Below are 18753 nucleotides of genomic sequence, written 5' to 3'. Positions count from 1 at the left end.
GTTTTTTGTATTAGTACTTATGTACGCCATGTTGTGATCGTCTATAATTTATAATTTTAAAAGTTTAGTGTATGTAAAATAAACCAATTTGAAATTTGAAAAAGTAGGGCCTCTAAATTAAAAAAAAATATTTAATAGCCGTTCCACAAAATCCACGAAACAGATACCTAGGTAATTAAATTTAATGTAGCAAGGATGCAATAATAGCTTTATAGCCCCCAGACAAACGCGAAGTTAACATTTTTTCAATTAACAGAAGGATGTCAATTAATAAGAGAATGTTGTGATTTTGTTCTCTATTTAAATTTTAAACACATTAATGCAAGACCCGACTGATTCAAACCCGAGAAAAGATCAATACAAAATAAAGCTGTTGCAACTTATTTTCGCTGTGTGGATGGAGTTGTCAACAGAAAGTTGACCAACTTACAACACATTCAATTGAAAATTTAAGCAGTGCTCCGCAACCTTTTCTCACCCACGGCACACTAAAGCTCTTCCCAGAATTCCGCGGCATACCACACGTAAAACAATTTACACACCAAAACATGGATCCCAGACCAGAATCTTCGGCGCCCCCTGCCTATCGGTAAGGTTAAAGACATTATGAACATTATTTTAAAATAGCGTTTTTCAAATGGTGTTCGAGGTAAACTTAACGGAATTGATTCCATGTTTAGCGATATTTTTGTATTTATTAATACATCCACTTGAATTATGGTTAATTGTCAGGATAACAATAATTATTTGTCGAGTATTGATACAATTATAATAAATAGTATCTCACAATCGTACGTGTTTTATCTCACAATTTGACTTTTTTGTTATTAGGGGGCATATTTTATCTGTGTTTATCTCACTTATCTGCTTGACCTGCCACGCCGCTCCCCTGAGCTTGGGCCCCCAGGCTAGAGCCCCCCACCTTGTGGGGGACATGCACCAAAATTACATTACATACTTATTTGATAAATAATTAAAAAATATACATAACACACGACGAATAACCAAATGTACATATTCCCATGTATTTATATTATTAATAAAAATAACTAATTAATATGATACCCGAGCTTGTTTCAATTAACGTAAAAGTTTTAAGCCTTATTTAGGTACTTAGTTTGGTAGCCTTGTCAGAAATACGAGGATATTCTTTATTAACCGAAATCCATAAAATACTCGTAGCATAAGCGCTTCTATAGAATTTTCGGCATTGGTTGTAAAACAATTTCGAATCCAGTCGTATTGATTGTATTAAAGTAATGATGAAATTTCTTTTGAAACAAAGTTAAATGTTTTTGAGACGGATCCAAAATTAATACTTGACTTGATTTTATTGGTGGTCTGGTAGGCCCTTTGGATCATTTGTAGAGATGCTTGTCTTACCTTCTTCTAATTTATCAGATCACGTCAATATATTTTCATTCTGACCTTGCATTGTTTTATTAAGTTCATGCAGGTGCTCAAATATATTACCAGCCATGTACGCAAGTCTGGTTATTTTAAGTAGGTAAGTATTGTATAATATACAAAATCATTTGTGTTTTTTTTTTTGAAGCAATGATTCGAGGCACACCTAGCATCGTCTCGCGGCACACCGGTTGCGGAGCACTGATTTAAGGGATAGTAAACTCATATTATGTATATTATTGGCTCTGTACACAAGACCTTAAAACACATTCGCGGATACATGTTAGCCATATGTTATTGATATGACATATTATATTTAAAAAAATATTTTTTAAATTTTCGATTTAGATAATAGAATACGACATTATCTAATGGAAATATGTTCGCACCGTGACACATGTAGCAGGAACATATTGTTTTAATCTAAAATACGACTTCTATAAACATCGTGTCGTTTTCCGTTCCACAGTACAGGACGTCTATAGACGTCCTGTCATATCACATCTCACAAAATACGACGTCCATAGACGTCATATCCGCGAATGCTGTTATGTTCTCCCAATCGTTTTCCCTGACATAGAAGTATCACAGCTAAGCCAGAAGATAATAATAGTGTGTACTTGTCATATAAATAATTCTAGTAGTAGTGTAGTTTCAGTTTCTACTTTAATAAACATGTTTTTTCAACTTTTTTGTTGACAGACTGAAGAAAAATGGCGATATCACTCCAAACAGCTGAGAGAGAATATGAAAAAAACCCGGACATTAAAAAAGAGGACATTGCAATATTAATGGAATGGATGGAGAGGCAGCCTCATCTTCCAAAGTTTAAAGGTAAAACTGATAACAGACGATGTTCATAGAAAACATTTATCCATATCTATGTACATGAGTATTCCTAACATTAGGGATAAGTTAAACGGCGCTGCAATTTTCAGCTCACCGACGTAAACTGTGGTGTTTCTTAATAACAATACGATCAATATATATTTGAAATCAAACTGACATGCGAAGTGGCACCACAGTCCACATAGTATTGCGATTCAAAATTACTGTCGAACAAGAACTTCTTGTTCACGTGTTAAAACTGTGAACTAAACAAACCCCGCATGTTAAGTTAATCGCACTTCGGTTTTCAAATGAGGAACGCCCCTTAATTTATCATTTCATTTTACGTTTCCGTGGTGTACAGATCTATAAATTTAAGTAATTTGATGCTTTTTATAATAAAAATATGTCTACGACCAAGAAAAATATTAAAATTATTATTTGTAAACTTTTTGTTTATTGCGAAGAAGAAAAGAATTCGTACCTAAAAAGAGAGCCGATACATTATTTAAACACGCGCTGCCGCCATGACAGGTATGTCACTGATAAGGCTTCTATATGCGACTACAGCGACTTCCGGTTATCGACGAGATCTTGTTGTCAGACAGTAGCGGCAGTCTTCAAAATAATCAAGTATACAATGTGACACTACAAATTAAACGTAGCCATGTCCTGTCACCGTTTTTTTTTAAATTTTTGGCTGGTATGTCTGCTTATCTAATAATATTCAATTCAAACATGGCTATCTCCCCACTTTTTGCTACAACAATTCAAATAAAAGATATGATTTTTTTCAAACTTAGCCATATCCATTGATTTTTTTATATATGGAATGGTCACATTCGTTTTAGCCAATCACGGTGTAACCCTCTTTCAAAAAGGCCAATCATGTCGTGGCATTTTATCAAGATAGCTCGCATTACCAAAAATTTTGCTGTGTTTTTTTTTAGAATTAAGTATTAATAACCATGTCCATGATTTTTCGTACAAGGTGGTTGTTAGTAATTTTGAACAATCACAAACACCCAGGCTTTGAGAAATACACATAAATATTGTGTCCTGACCGGGAATCGAACCCAGAACTCCCGGGTGGAAGGCAAGAGCCTAACACACTGCACCACGAGAGCCGCCTCTGCTCTGTGTGTTATTATTATTTAACAATGGATAATGCAAATAAAGTTAAAATTGTGTACTTAGTGGTTGTGTATATCAAAACTCCCCATGTTCAATAGTATTTATTTCAAACCTGGTCAAATTCAGATGATACAAAACAAACATGGCCAACTCCAAAATTAAGCTGTAAATTTCTTATTTGTTAAGGATTTGTCATTATTGAGCATTGTTTAAATTGTATTTGTTAAGATAAATATAATTAACCGTAGGAAATTATTAATTCACGAGTACAAATTAACCGCAAAAAGAAAAAAGTTGATTTACTCAGTTTCACTTATGATGGAGATGGCCACGATTATTTTTAGCGTCATAATATCATATCATAAACGAACTTCAACTTCTGAATGAAGGCCTCATTTATCTCCTTCTACTCTTTTCGGTCCCTAGTTCTTCGCCGAACATTAAGACATATCATTCAATACTTCAGTGGTTAACTTTCAAAAACTGGACATGTCCACATATGCCGAAAATGAGTTATTAACGGAATATCATTCTATAACCTCATACACACTTTGTTGACTTTCAAAAATAGCCACAAAACACCAATTTCGTACTGAAAAGAGGTTTCAAAAAGTAGGTTGACATTCAAATAGGGACACGTCCAACGTTGTTGACATTCGAAATGAGACATATCACTTTCAGCTAATGGCGAGACTGTACTGAGTCACGTGACCAAGTATGTTGTCATACAGTTTGGTTATTGTCGCGTGCGTGTTTTCGCTCTGTGTTTTTATTTGAAAAGTTCATTTATCTCTGAGGAGTGAATAGTGGACATGTCCAGTTTTGAAAAATAACCACTGACTTTCTTATAGTATGACGAGTTTAGTTCGAAATTCGAACACCGGACGATTTTAGATGGTATTTCTATAGTAGAAGTATGTTTAAAGATCTGACCATTAGTTGGTTAATTTAACGGTGACATCTCTGCATGTAACCTTGAATATTTATATTATAATATCATATAAAATTAACACATTAAAACCACTCATCCTTCACCGAAATTTGACGCACTATTTGATATCAAATTTATTTACCCGCGATGTGCCGCGCAAAAAAATGATCATTATTAATAATTTATTTTTGTCTACTATTTTTTGCATAATCAGACATTTTTTTGACTTCTGGGCAAATTATGTTTATTAGTGATACATTTTCTGCGTTGAATTATTTGATTTTTGTGAATCAAATTCTTTGTTTATTTATATGGTGGCAAGAATGTGCATATATGTATTAATATTACTAATGACATTATAATTTATATATTATGTAACACTAATATATTGGAACTTAGCGAAAAACAAAATATAAACAAACACATCCGAAAAAGAACTACATATTGTCGATGGTTTTATAGAATTTATATAAAATAATTACAACATAAAAAGAACTTTTTATATACCACGTTTTTAAATTTTCTGTTGAATCATATAAACTTAACAATTCTATGTATTAATAAAAACTTTTTATTGTACCTACTTGATAGAAATACTGAATAAATATTATAGAATATTTAAATGTCATTTTGACATTTCATATTGATTTCCATAGTAACGCACGTATATATTAATAATTTAGTTGCTAGAACCCCCTTAGCAACGGACAATAATAACTTTCCATACAAAACAGAATTAACTGAAAATGAATTCAATTCTGCTTAAAAATGGCTAAAAGTAATAAAAGAATGCATCGTCGTTCTGATATATTCTAAAAGTTTCAAATGTCTAGCTAGTCGGGAAGTTAGTTAAAAATCTTCAATCGTCCAATACAAATCTTGGACAAACAAGAAAAAATCTGTACCGGACAAACAAGAGTACGAGCTTATAAAAACGTGGTAAAAGATACGTCTGACAGAGACCTTGTAATAAACTTCTTCTTCTTCTTCTTTCTTTTGCCATATCCGCCCTTTAACTGGAGCATATGGACACCACGCGGCGCCTCCAAGAATCCCTGTCGCTCGCCAGTCTTCTTGCTTCGTTCCAGGTCTAACCAGCATCCCGTAGCTCCGCCGTATACACTCTGTAGATTGTATTTAGCGGCCTTCCAGGACGCCGGAATCCGGTCGGCTTGAAGAACAGGCAAGCCAGGTTGAAGTTCTCTTCTGGCATCCTCAGCACGTGGCCGAGCCAGGTCCAACGTCGCCTCTTCATTTTTAGCGTGATGAGAGGCTGCTTGGTGCGTTGTCTTATCTCCTCGTTGCTCCTAAAGTCATACCACCGCACACCCAGTATTCGTCGCAAACATCTGTTTTCGAAGCTCAGTATACGGTTGCTCTGAGCCTTCGTAAGGTGCCATGATTCGCTACCGTAAAGCAGCACTGTCAGAATGCAAGCGTCAAATAGGCGGCATTTGGTTTTGACCGAGTACAATCGTGAGTCCCAGACATTCCGCATCGAGTTGAATGTTGCTCCAGCCATTCCCATTCGGATAGCGAGCTCTTTCTGCAAAATGCCATCTCCCGTGATGTGTACCCCCAGGTACTTGAAGCTGTCGACGCTCTCGATGCTTTGTCCGTCGCTAATCAGAGGGAAATCTGGATCAGGACAGGTGCTATTATACAAAACATTGGTTTTCTTCGCGTTGATTTTCAAACCAACGCGAGAGGCGTTGTTATGCAACCTGTCGATTTTCTTTTGAATGCCCTCGATTGAGTTGTCGAATAGGACAGCGTCATCGGCGTATTCTAGGTCGCATAGCTTCACCGTGGGGGTAACAGGTATGCCTCGGTCGGGTGGTATTGACTTCCGTAGAATACTATTGTAAATAAAATTAAATGCAATTTTATTAGAGCGCGATGCAGAACCATACTTACGCGTAAGTCCATAAGATACGCACCTAACTTTAAGGGGTCGATTTCGAAGACATAAGTTCAGTGAGAAAAACATATAATTCTTATAAGAAAGCCTAAGCGGAAAAGAGAAAGAACTTGTGGCGTGTTTTTCTTGTTAGAACGGCTGCTTAATGTCGACGGTTCTGCATCGCGCTTTTAGACATTAGAGAGCAATCATTTTCATCTATATATCAAACTGAATCCTGAAGTTTTGCGAGACTTCGCAAAAGCTTGCAAAAATCCTTTTTGGCAATCCTCATCACCCACTTCTGAATGAAGGTCTCTTTTACCCCATTCAACTCTTCTCGGTCCCTAGTTCTTTGCTACCATATATTAGTACATCCACGAACTTTAGTTCGACTATCCAGCGTGTTTTAGTAGAGCGTCCTTACGGTCGTTTAGTGCTTCTTGGGTTCCACTGTATGACGACATTAACCCCCGTTTCAGACGGGACACCGGTGTCGCACTCGTATATAATAAGGAGGCCTTTGTATTCGAATAAAGGGGCCTTTGTATTATATTTATGAACGTCCGAGTTAATGAGTCAACGCATAATTTCGCGATATAAATTAGAACATAAAACTGGCTGCGGTCATAAAAACATGTGTATCGGCGGCTTGAGAATGTAGCGGCTGGCGGAAAAGTATACCATACACGCTTTGACTCATTAGTTCGGGGCGTTCATAAACACAATACAAAGACCCTTTTATTCGATTACAAAGACCACCTTATTATACACGAGCGCGACACCGGTGTCCCGTCTGAAACCAGCCTATTTGTCCACTCGCTGAGCAAGAATTCTGTAGTTCAAGCCGCTCAAGGGTAAAAGTTCTTAAATTGCGTTTTTTCGAAATTAAATTTTTAATGCGCATGTGTGTAAAGAATGGTTACATGTAAATTGTACGTAAAACATTTCACCGTGACACAGTTCGCCAAGAGCTATCGGAAAGAGATGACCGTATACTGTACGGTCTCCAATTTTACTAGATTCCATAGGAACATTAGTTCAATTTTCATTGCTGATTTTGGCAAAATTCATGAATTCAAGAATGAAAACCTAACCTAACAAATAATCCGGTATATCGGATGTTTTCAAAATTTATTTGCTGCTGGCTTCCTGTAAAGTGTAAACCGACAAGAACCGTGTTTTAGTTATACATGAATTTTATGCCAATACTATACGACCCAAAGAGGTTGGACGGTCTTTAATATACGGCCATATATTTCCGATACAACATTTCACGGTGAAGTGTGATACAGCGACTGCATACAATATATACCTACAAGTTTCCGGACACGGTAAATAATAAAATTGTGCTTTTTGGGTATCATAGATTTTGTTAGACGTAAGCAAAATAAACAGATACGTATTTTAATTTGTAGATATAGCTTAAATTGAGAAAATCATTTTCAACTCTAAATAAAATTCCTTTTTCAAAACAAGAATAATATAAAAGAAATTTAAAAAATATACCAATTAAATTCTAGCAAGAGTATTTTAAAAACTGTGATTTATTTCAAAACCGATTATCTCCAAATTGACTTTAAGTACTTTTACTCCGAAACCACAAACTTCCTACTTAAAGTGACCTCTATCACATCGCCTACTCTTGACTGCCTCCTTATCCATTATATTTGTTTATTTAGTGGCCTTTCCGCGTTCTCAATATGCGCCTAAAATAATATTATGTACTAACATAATTCTGAAATCGATCGTTTTGAACAAATTCGTTTTTAATCAAAGGGGTAAAATATTTTGCGACAAAATATTGTGACGATCTGGGAAGGGAGATTAGAAATACCGAAAACCGTGTGATATCATTTATGGACGACCACTATCCTGTGGCGACGACAATTATTTTTGGTTGTGTAGATATCTGTACTTTTTAAAGGTTTGCCCTCAATTCTAGATTAAACGAGTAATGAATCATTTTTTTTATTCAAACGAATAATTTACAAGATTTAAGAATTTACCATTCTTTTTATTGAACATACATAATTTGAAAACACCTCTGAGAAATATATTATAAACAATAGTTTGAAAAAGGTTTTTAAAAAGCGCTTCAGAGAATATTGTAAGAACCATTAGTTAAAATTCGTCGCAATTAGATAAGATTCCTATAGCATAGTGGTCAATGCACGTGGGCGCGAATACCGAGAGACAGAGGTTCAAATCCTGCTGGGTGTCGTATTTTTTTCAAAAAAGATTTTTTCTATTGGTTATATATTTACAGAAGTGTTTTCAAATTATGTATTTTCTATAATGTATCCGTTTAAAATATGTTTGCACAAAATATAATAAGAGCTATCTACGTAGGTAATGAATGAATTCAAAAAAAAAAATTGAGGGTAAAAATAATAACGGGCGGTACTTTTCCAGGGCTCGAAATAGACCTGGGTGCGCCGGAGCGCTGCTTTTCCTACATGTATCATTGTATATTACTTATCTAGTCTATTTTGTATTTAACCTCGATTAACCAAGATTTCACAAAATGTTTCAACTGTTCCACCAAAATAAAAATGTTGGGAATCACACTTCATTCTAAAGCTCTAGCATAGTTTTCCTATTTTTATAATTGTTGCCAGTGACTAGGGAATCCAATCCCGAGCCAAAATTCTGATCCCGGGATTTCGGAATTACATTGGCATTTTTTTCCATTGTTAATATAAAATTTTTATATTTACAAATAACATTGATAAAATCGGTCAAAAATAAATCTAGTATAATTTATACTATTTAAGACATTTATTGTTATGTTATGTATACGTTCAATCTTGGAAATGCATAAGTTTAATGTTGTAAATAATATTGTAATATAAATAATAATGTGAATTTAATATGAGATTGCTGTTTATGATAGTAAAGACTTAATGAATGGGTTAGCGAGATTTAAAATAGTAAAGCAAATTATGGTGTATTTATGGCCTTTCCGCTTCATAAATTTAATTAGTCAGCCAAATATGAAACTGCCGTAAAACATATGAGATCATGGTGGAATTACTTTGTTAATAGTGCGAAGCATTGTTTTTTATTAATTTATATGAAAAAATAAAATAAATCGGCAACTTACACATGGGTATAAATCAAACTTCATTGCAACTCAGTTTATTTCCAATGTAGTTATTTGTTATTAAAAGTATTTTTTCTGTTATATTTTCGTTTTTATTTTATTAAATAATAATAATCCATAAAAATTGATAAAAAATCAATCCTGAAAGTTTCGGGATTATGTTTATCAATCCCGGGATTCATAGGTATTGAAAATAGCTCGGGATCCCTACCAGTGACATATAGTGACGGAATGACTGAAAAAATACTTTTAGAATATTTTAACTAATCAATTAAGATAAAATAGTCACAGAAAAACTAACAATTTATAAAAAGCTGTTATAAAATTCATATTCATTGAGATAAAATAATTTTGTCTCCATCAATATGATCAATCAAGATTGTCAATGATACACAAAGTCAAATATCTCACAAATTATACATATGAATGAAATATAATATATACTTATTTGAATTACTAAAAAACTGAATGAAGATTTTTTTATTTCTATTTGTTTCCCCATATCTATAAAAAATACTAAAATAAAATTTAATTTTTTAACTTTGAAGAACTAAAAAAAGCAACAATTTTTTTAAAAGATTCTTGTTAAAAGTCGATCGCCATGAAAATTAAGATAAAATAATTACAAGATAAAAAGAACTTTTTATACCTACAACGTTTTTAAATTTACTGTTGAATCATAATATAAACTCGACTTGACTAGCTTAAACGATCAAAAAAATTTTTACTTTATAGAAATAATACTGAAATGTCATTTTGACATGTCATATTGATTTCCATAGTAACGCAGGTATATATTAATAATTTAGTTGCTAGGACCCCAGACCCCTAGCAACCAATATAATGGTGTCAAAATAACTTTCATACAAAACAGAATTAACTGAAAATGAATTCAATTCTACTTAAAGATGGCTAAAAGTATTAATAAAATGCATTCGCATCGTGTTCTGATATATTCTAAAAGTTTCAAATGTCTAGCTAGTCGGGAAGTTAGTTAAAAATCGATTGCAAGATTTGTACCGGACAAATAAGAATACGAGCTAAGAAAAACGTTATAAAATAGCTTCTAACTTAGGGGCGGCAGGTTATATGAAAGTATGGTGAAGCAGGCTAGTATGGCGAAAAAGTATGGTGGGGCGGGCTGGCTTGGCAAAATTTGAACGTTAACATTATATTAATATATTGGTACGTTATAATGACCAAAGTAAATCCTCTGTGATGTCCTAAATTTTTTTTATCGCGTCGCTATTTCTCGTAAGTTATCGGCTATTGTTAGTTAGCCTGCTTCATTCAGCTGTATGAGAAAGCCGATTTCTTGCCCCTCTTTTAATTGAATACCTCTATGTTTCTAACCAACTTCAAAAAGCTTGGGTACACTTAAATTTATATACTTAATCTTTTATTACCTGTCTAAATTACCTTATACTATTGATCCTCTCCCAATCGTTATAATATGCAAATTCTTTAAAATGGTCGATGTCACTATGAAATCAGTCAAGAATTTTTGGTTTTTTGGCATATTTTTTTTATATCTCTTTTTCAAAAATCATTGCAGTATTTATATCAGACATCTTCCATATCTTGTGGCGTGACAATATATGTGCGACCCCTAAATAAATTCACCTTAATATTGAACAGTTTTCTATACAAACATGGAACGCCGATTAATGCTAGGGTGACATATTAAGAATGGGAGGCTTGGCATGTCGAGTCAACCAGCTAAGTGAGATAAACATATCATAAATTTGCTTTAATAGTAAAAAAAAAAAGTCAATTGCGGCGCTATTTTACTGTGAAATTTTCTGTTTAATCTGACCTCGCAGAACACCTCAGTTCCACGGAACACTATTTGGGGAACTGTACTGTAGAGTGTAGATCATCACACTGATCTTAACATTTTACCCAAAGACCTTGGTCTGGGGGGCTTCAGGATGTGTAGGCCTTGCGCCTATTACAAAACAAATTTTGATTTCAGTATTTTTTAAAGTTTATTATTTACTTAACGAAACCCTAGTACACACTATGCGGCCTCCATGGGTTGGAATTCCGTGGTTTTTCCATGACGATTAATTTTAGTTTTCTCCTATTTTACTTGTTGCAGAGGTGACCTTAATTGTCTTCTACCACAGTTGTAACAACAGAATGGAGCTGACAAAAACCACAATCGATCTATACTGCACTCTGAGGACACACATTGACTTGTTCGTAGACAGAGATCCACTTACACCAAAGAATTCTGAAGCATTCGACGTAGCGTAAGTAATATAATCATCCTTGAATGATTAGTTATAATATTACTTTTACTGATTTACATAAGTACTATTTTATCGTACCTAATAATCTACAACACTGTCTAGTCATCTTAAGTTAAAGTATTCATTGTCTAATATTTTCAGCTTATATGCAGGTTTACCCCAGTTAACCCCAGAAGGATACAAGGTCTTCTACTGTCGCCTGATGGAGTATGACGCTTCTCGTTTTGTTCTGGAATCCTCCGCCAAAGATCTGGTCTCGCTCGCTGATCTATGCCAGATGGAAGAGGGCACCTATGCAGGATACGTTATCATCATTGACCTTGAAGGAGTTACCTTCGGGCACCTGGCGAAGCTTCATATTATGACGATAAGATCGATTCTATTATATTTACAGGTAAGCAAATGAGCTCCCTACATGACATGATAAAGTTCTGCGGAAGTACGTGGCAGCCCAACGCACAGGACCGAGAGAAGTGGAAGCAGCTTGAAGAGACCTTCATCCAGCAGTGGATAGATTTAGATGATGATGATATATAATTAATATTATATTAGCTTTGCTCTGTATTATACTTGGGGGTCTTTTTGGAAGTTAGTGTTAAAACTTCTTCATTAGATAGTGGCGGCACTTTTCATGTGGACTGTAATTACGGTGGTGAATTCCGGGTCTAGGGGGGGTTTAAACGGGAGTTAATCCAGGCACTAACCTTGGTGTTGTTTGGCTTTATGGCTGGAGTAGGTCCCGGGTCATGCACTCGGCCACTAGTATGCAAATGGTTCTGTTTATCGCTCGCACGGTATACTGGGGTTTTACGGTTAATGATGACACTCGTTTGTTGAGTCACTCTGTATGCGTTTACGGTTATTAAGTCACAAGAGCCGGTATCACGGCTTGCCAGGTGTTTAGTTCACGGAGCTCGTAATGAGACTCGAATTGAATTATTGCTTGGATCACGTCACACTGTAACTGTGGTCACAAGTTGACACGGTCGTGGTCTAAGAATAACTGCTTTTGTATCAATCACGGGCGACTAATGACTCGTTAAATAGTTAAGCGCCTGGATGACAACAATAAATGAGGATAGTAGGTATGAGATATTTCTGCGGGTTTAAGGGTTGGATTGTGATCATAATCGGCCCATCCATATAGTTTTGGTCACTTCATATCCAATTTATTATTCTACAAACTGCCAAGGGTCAAGACACGCGGCGCTGTAAATTGACGCAAACTGCGCTGACACAACGCAGGTTTTGCGTAATTCCAAATGGATTAAATTAGAACAAAGCAGATACCACCACAGTTTCACCATAGAGAAGGCTATAGTAGTAGCGACAATTTTCACATCACATTATCTAACACTATAATTTTATTGGTATTGCTAAATTACATAAAAAATTGAAAGTTTTAAGCTTTCCAGCGGTTAAAAAAATAAATATTCGAATTATTATTTATGGTATAAGAGAGAGGGACCCAGAAATTGAAGTCTATTAGTCTAATAGGTGTAGCAGATTCCTGCCTAAGTGAGATAATTAAACTTGATCGCTGTATTTTGCAGGATGCTATGCCAGTCCGTCTGAAAGGCTTCCACTTCATGAACACGCCGTCTTTCATGGACAAGATTCTGGCGCTGATGCGGCCCTTCATGAAGAAAAACTTCATTGACATGCTACACTTGCATCCTGACCCCAAGACCGTCTTCAAGATGGTGCCTCAAGATATTTTCCCGAAGGAGTTGGGTGGAAAATATGACAGTTTTGCTGAGATAAAAGGTACATTAAATACACACTTAAGTACAGTAGCGGCTCAACGACTTTCTAGATGGTGGGGTTTAGTCATTAATTATTAAATATACACACCTACCTGCTTTCTCATTTATTATACATTATGTATCAAGCTTCTTGTAATAATATGCTATTATTAATGGGAAATGAGTAATTTTTCAGAATTAATAGGATTATCTGAGTCTTAATCACATGATTTCTTATTTTGTAAGTATATATTATGTGTCACCGTGAAATAGAGCGTATTTAATTAAATTAATTATTTTAATACCGCGTAATCATCATTATGTTACTAGCAACTAGCCCTCCAACCACCTTGTACGGAAAAGCAAGAGCATGGTATTTATATAAAAAAAATCATCATTATGTTATTACATAATTGACAATCATTGCATTATTGATTTGTATAATAATACTGCATATCACTATAATAAACTAGCGAAGGGTTTAGGTTTAGATGAATACAATAAATAATTGAATAAGCAGTTCATTTAATCATAAATTGTGGATTAGGTATATCATGCCCAATAATAAAAATATCTGACGTGTTTTTTTTTTTTTTTGATATGGATGAGGGGATGATCCCTATGAACCCTTAAGGTAGAGCCGACCCTGCCTTAGTAGGTACATAGATTAATATATTTATGACATGTATATAATGACAATATATACCTATGTGACAATCAAAATAAGGGACTAGGTCGAATCCAAATTAGTAGAAATCAGGGTAGAAACACAAAAAAAATCTTTTGCTCGTTTTTCAAAATTCCGTTTAGATAGATACGAGTCGGTATTAAAATATATTGTTCCTTTGTTCACTATTTTACAAAATATGCTAGGTACCTACCTATGTTAAAATTAAAAGTTTCGCACATTTTGAAGCAGTCTTTATAACGCTCGGCATCTGATCAGTTGTCTTGCTGAGATTCATGCGTTACCGGTTCTTGGTAAACCGGTTTTTCTTTTAAATCACCGGTATTTTTTTCTTCATTCATGATTTTTTTCGCAACAACGAAACATGATAGAAATAAAAATGTTTGTATTATTGTTTATCAATCAATGGTTTATAAAATTTATATTTTTATTTATTTAAAACATCACCGTACTCTTCATTTGCATCAATTTACCTAAAAAGGTGGACATTGATTATACATGTAGACACGTTAATTAAAAACATGATGATAGTGTAATATAACAAAGAATTGATATCAACACACTAGGAAAATTTTTTACTTTACTTAGAAATTTTACTTCATACCTGCATGCAATGACATTAATATGGACGAAGCACCTGGAAAAAAATGACACTCACTTTTTTGTCGGGCCTGCCGAATGGAATAATTTGTTCTAACGCGATTACAATAAAGGTGATATTGCTATAAATTCCCGATGCTTTTTGCAATCATCCAATATTCCACTCGAATTAAATCTCTCAGTGCATTCTTATAATAATTATTAATCTCTTGATCATGTCGATCTAATCAGTACATCATCAATCGCGATTATAATCTTTCGTCATCATCCTTATTACCCCATTCAAGTATTCTGTATCAACCAATAAACCCACATCTTAGCAACCAAGCAACAACGACTCTTCATCTACCTCCAACATTAACATAACCGCCAAAGTGGTGACCCCGACTTGATTCGTTCCCACATCGTCATTACTTTCAAATATATAAATGAGAGTGTCACCTTCTTCAAATAATTAAAATCACCTCCCTAATCACTCACATGTAATACGTAATGTTTAATTACCGGGTAACCGATGTTTAAATGATATTTTACCGGTATTTTTTTCATACCCTACCCGGGAACCATTACCGCGACATTAAGGCTATACCTCAGCTGAGGCATGGTCTAAAAAGAACGTGACTAGGCGATGCGCGGAATGCGGGTCGCGGGTGCAAATGACGGAAGCCGAACGAAATATAATTTGTCATGAAAGTTCAACATGCGTCCTTTTATGTTATGTTTATTATTATATTCGTAATAATAATAGTATATTCCTTGAGATGTTTTCTTTTTTAAGTACATACGTAAAGTTTTTTAGTCATCTTTACACGATTTAAGAATATTTTCATCCGACGCCATGACAAAATGAATCGACGTGCAGACGCCTCCACTATCGCTCTCCGAATGGCAACGCGGCCGTAATTTCGTTCCACATACAGTTGAAAATTATTTGCTCATAATAATTATTAGGGTAGGTACTGTTCGGTTATACGGAATACAGCGGAAAACACATTTTGAAAATACCCGATATACTGGATTATTGGTTAGTTTGGGTTAGTTTAGATTAGGTTAGGTTAGGTTAGGTTTGGTTAGGTTAAACTAACAAATAATCCAGTTTATCGGCTATTTTCAAAATGCGTTTTCCGCTGTATTCCGTATAACCGAACAGTACTATATTATTAGTTCTCTGTTTAACACTACTGATAAAAAAACTTGTTAAACACTGATATACAATTACTTCGTGTAAAATTGCAGAGGACATAATATCCGTGTGACATGACATGGCATTGATATCGTATTAATATGGCACTTCCAGTTCATCTTGAAACTAATTGTCAATTAAAAATATGCCATGCAGCTGTTTACAAAATGGTACTCTTTAATAGGTAACTAATTATTTTATTGCATAAAATTAAAACACCTGCGACACGTAAGAGCTATTAAAACAGACATTATGCTAAATGCCGTAATTATGAAAAATTACCCAATACGGAATATTATGATCTACAATTACTTAAAATAGGTAGTATTATGTTATTATAATTCCGACATGCTTTAATTTCTATAAAATGCACATTCAAGTGGATCAATCTCATGACGAAGTGAAGTTTCACTGAATTTGCAAAAATAATTTTTCTTTCTTCTTTCTTTAGTATATAGCCTTATACTTATAATTGGAGCTCCGGGGCTGGGCCCCCTATCTCCTTCATCTTAAGTGTGGTATTGGCTTTTTTGTAGGCTTGGACAGGGTACGTACTTTTGTAATTACATACAATAACACGCACAGGTTTATATACTCGAATATACAAACAATACTTTTTCTTCATCCTGGCCGTGATGTGACCCAGATTCAGGTCACATCACTGGTCAGGTGGTTTCCGGTGAAGATCTCTGCAGTAACATTGATATCCCGATTGTCCCCCCCCGAGCAGTATTTTATTTTTTATACTTATATCCCTGAGATGAAGTGAAATGTGTGTATTTATATTTTTTAATACTATGGAGGAAGGTTCCCTCCGCGCCCGCACTTGCGTCAGGCGGCGGGGTGCTCTTCATCTTTTATTATCCTCGGGGGAGGGTCGGGTATCAATGTCTCTCCTTGTTGCACTGAAAAATAACAGATTAGTCGCTCGGATGATAGGAAGTCTGTGGTGTGGATGTGAAGGAACTATGGTGGTTGCATGTCCAGCAGGATTGCCTTTGGCCTCATATAGACGTAGTCTTTGTCGCTTCCGTTTTCGATCAATATATTTTTAATAGTCGCGTTGGGATGGTTTATCATGGACTTGTAGAATTTCTTCGACAACTTCATGGTATGTTTATGGATGGTTTCTATTTTGAGGTCTCTGTGAAGTGTAGTATTGCTTACAAACCATGGTGCGCCCGTGATTTGTCGCAATGTCTTGTTTTGAATGGTCTGAAAGAGTTTAATGTGCCTGCGGTTTGAGTAAGCCCATATGGGGCTTGCGTAGGCGATTGTTGGTCTGGTAATTGCTGAATAGAGCAGAAGTTTTGCTCGAGTAGACAGTTTACTCCTGGGACCCATCATGGGTCGAAGTCTTGAATTGATAGCATGAACATATAGCACTACAATGCCCTAAATGATGAACTTTACAGAGTACAGCTGCGAATTGCGGATAATATCTATGAGAATGTCGACGAATTGAAGGATGTCCTGGCGGTGGGTAAGACGGAAGAGCTAGGCAAAATTGTAAAGTTATTTAACAGAATAGGAGTGAGGACCTGATCGACGGATCCCCTTCTAGAAGAGAAGAGGCGATATGATAGCGAGTCGCAGTCAAAGCCTCGGTAAAATCACAGCAAAAAAAAATACAATTTTGGTACTGAAATCGAGAACTAATTTAACCTTTCCGATGCTAATAAATTCCGTCCGTTCCGGTAATGTCACCTTGAGTTAGATTGTCAATATTACCTACAGTAAGTAGAGTTTCCACTTCATAACTTTGCACTCCAACTCTAGGATGACAATGATGTACCTACCTAATATTAAAAAAATATTATCTATTTATTTATTACTGCATATTTTAATAGAAGTGAATATTATTTGATACAATTTTATGCGAAGCAGCGCTCGAAATGGAAAAGTTCACGAACCGGAGCGCTCGACAATTTTCTGAAGATATTTACAAAGTTATCGAATTTTATGTGTATATTATAAAAATAAGTGTGTTAAATTTTCTATTATATCCTATCTATCTCAGACGGTCAAAATATTTTTTCCACGAGACGGAGCGATAATTTTACCGATTTTACCCATTAAAAGCCTTGAGAGACAAAGAGGTGTATCAGTGTAGTAAAAAGTGGAAAAAAAGTTATAAATCGTACACCAATGGCGAACAGTAAAGGTAGGCTGTTAAGATCCGCCATGAATAGTGTCCATTAAGCTTTATCAGTCATACGCGTTTGTTATCATTGAACTAAGACTACAATTTACAGATGGTGTTGGTTACTTTTTAAAATTCAATTAAACCCTGCGAACCAAACCATAATAGATAATAGTCAAAAAATACTCGTGTCTAAAATTGTAATCTAAAATTATGCCATTAAATCATACATCATTTTGGATATTTTGTGGATGGAATAATATTTTTTAGTTATTATATATGGAACATAGATAATTTTGAAAAACACCTTCTGAGAAAATATATTATAAACGATAGAAAAAATCTTTTTTTTGAAAAAAGTAGGCCACCCCGGCAGGGAATCGAACCCTGCATCTCCCGGGTTTACGTCCCATCCGCGCATTACTTCTATGCTACGCAGTGACATACTAATTGCGACAAATTTTAACTATTGGCCACTTTTAATACCCACTCATCAGCGCTCTTCTATATCAAGCTACTTTGGCAATCGATTTTTGTATTTTTATTCGGTGTTGCAATCCCTAATTAGGTGTACTTCAATATACGTTTTAACTCTTTTTATAACCGTGTATTCTGTTTAAATAGACATTCTGTTTTCTTTGGTTTTATGGCATAACCAAATATGTAAAAGTAATTAATAAATTTGAATTTTAATTTGAACCCCTCTGGAGGCGATCCAGGAGTTCCTTTATAAACTTTATAAAGAGCTCTAGTCGCATCCACCAATGTTATCGGCCACTGCATTCTATATTTGCATACAAAATATAGAATTCAGTGGACCGTCCCATCCTTGC

At 35.0% G+C, this 18753-nt stretch overlaps 1 protein-coding gene across 7 annotated transcripts in view; it reads left to right on the top strand.

Moving 5' to 3' along the window:
* The window catches only part of LOC147069651 (clavesin-2-like), a 35976-nt gene that overhangs the window by 15351 nt on the left and 1872 nt on the right, over positions 1-18753 (top strand). For all 7 annotated transcript variants that reach the window (XM_085950216.1, XM_085950212.1, XM_085950213.1 and 4 more), the window contains 4 exons: positions 2110-2241; positions 11408-11561; positions 11703-11955; positions 13115-13328. In XM_085950216.1, coding sequence (XP_085806342.1) covers positions 2121-2241; positions 11408-11561; positions 11703-11955; positions 13115-13328 — 742 coding nt within the window. In that variant the 5' untranslated portion in view covers positions 2110-2120. The remainder of the gene's footprint in view (positions 1-2109; positions 2242-11407; positions 11562-11702; positions 11956-13114; positions 13329-18753) is intronic.

This window comes from Rhyacophila brunnea, unplaced genomic scaffold (genome assembly GCF_057557595.1).
Source record: "Rhyacophila brunnea isolate RB1 unplaced genomic scaffold, BYU_Rbru_1.0 scaffold_23, whole genome shotgun sequence".
In the NCBI taxonomy this organism is placed as follows: domain Eukaryota; kingdom Metazoa; phylum Arthropoda; class Insecta; order Trichoptera; family Rhyacophilidae; genus Rhyacophila; species Rhyacophila brunnea.
Note: the sequence above shows the minus strand (reverse complement) of the source record. Positions and strands in the feature narration are given on the sequence as shown.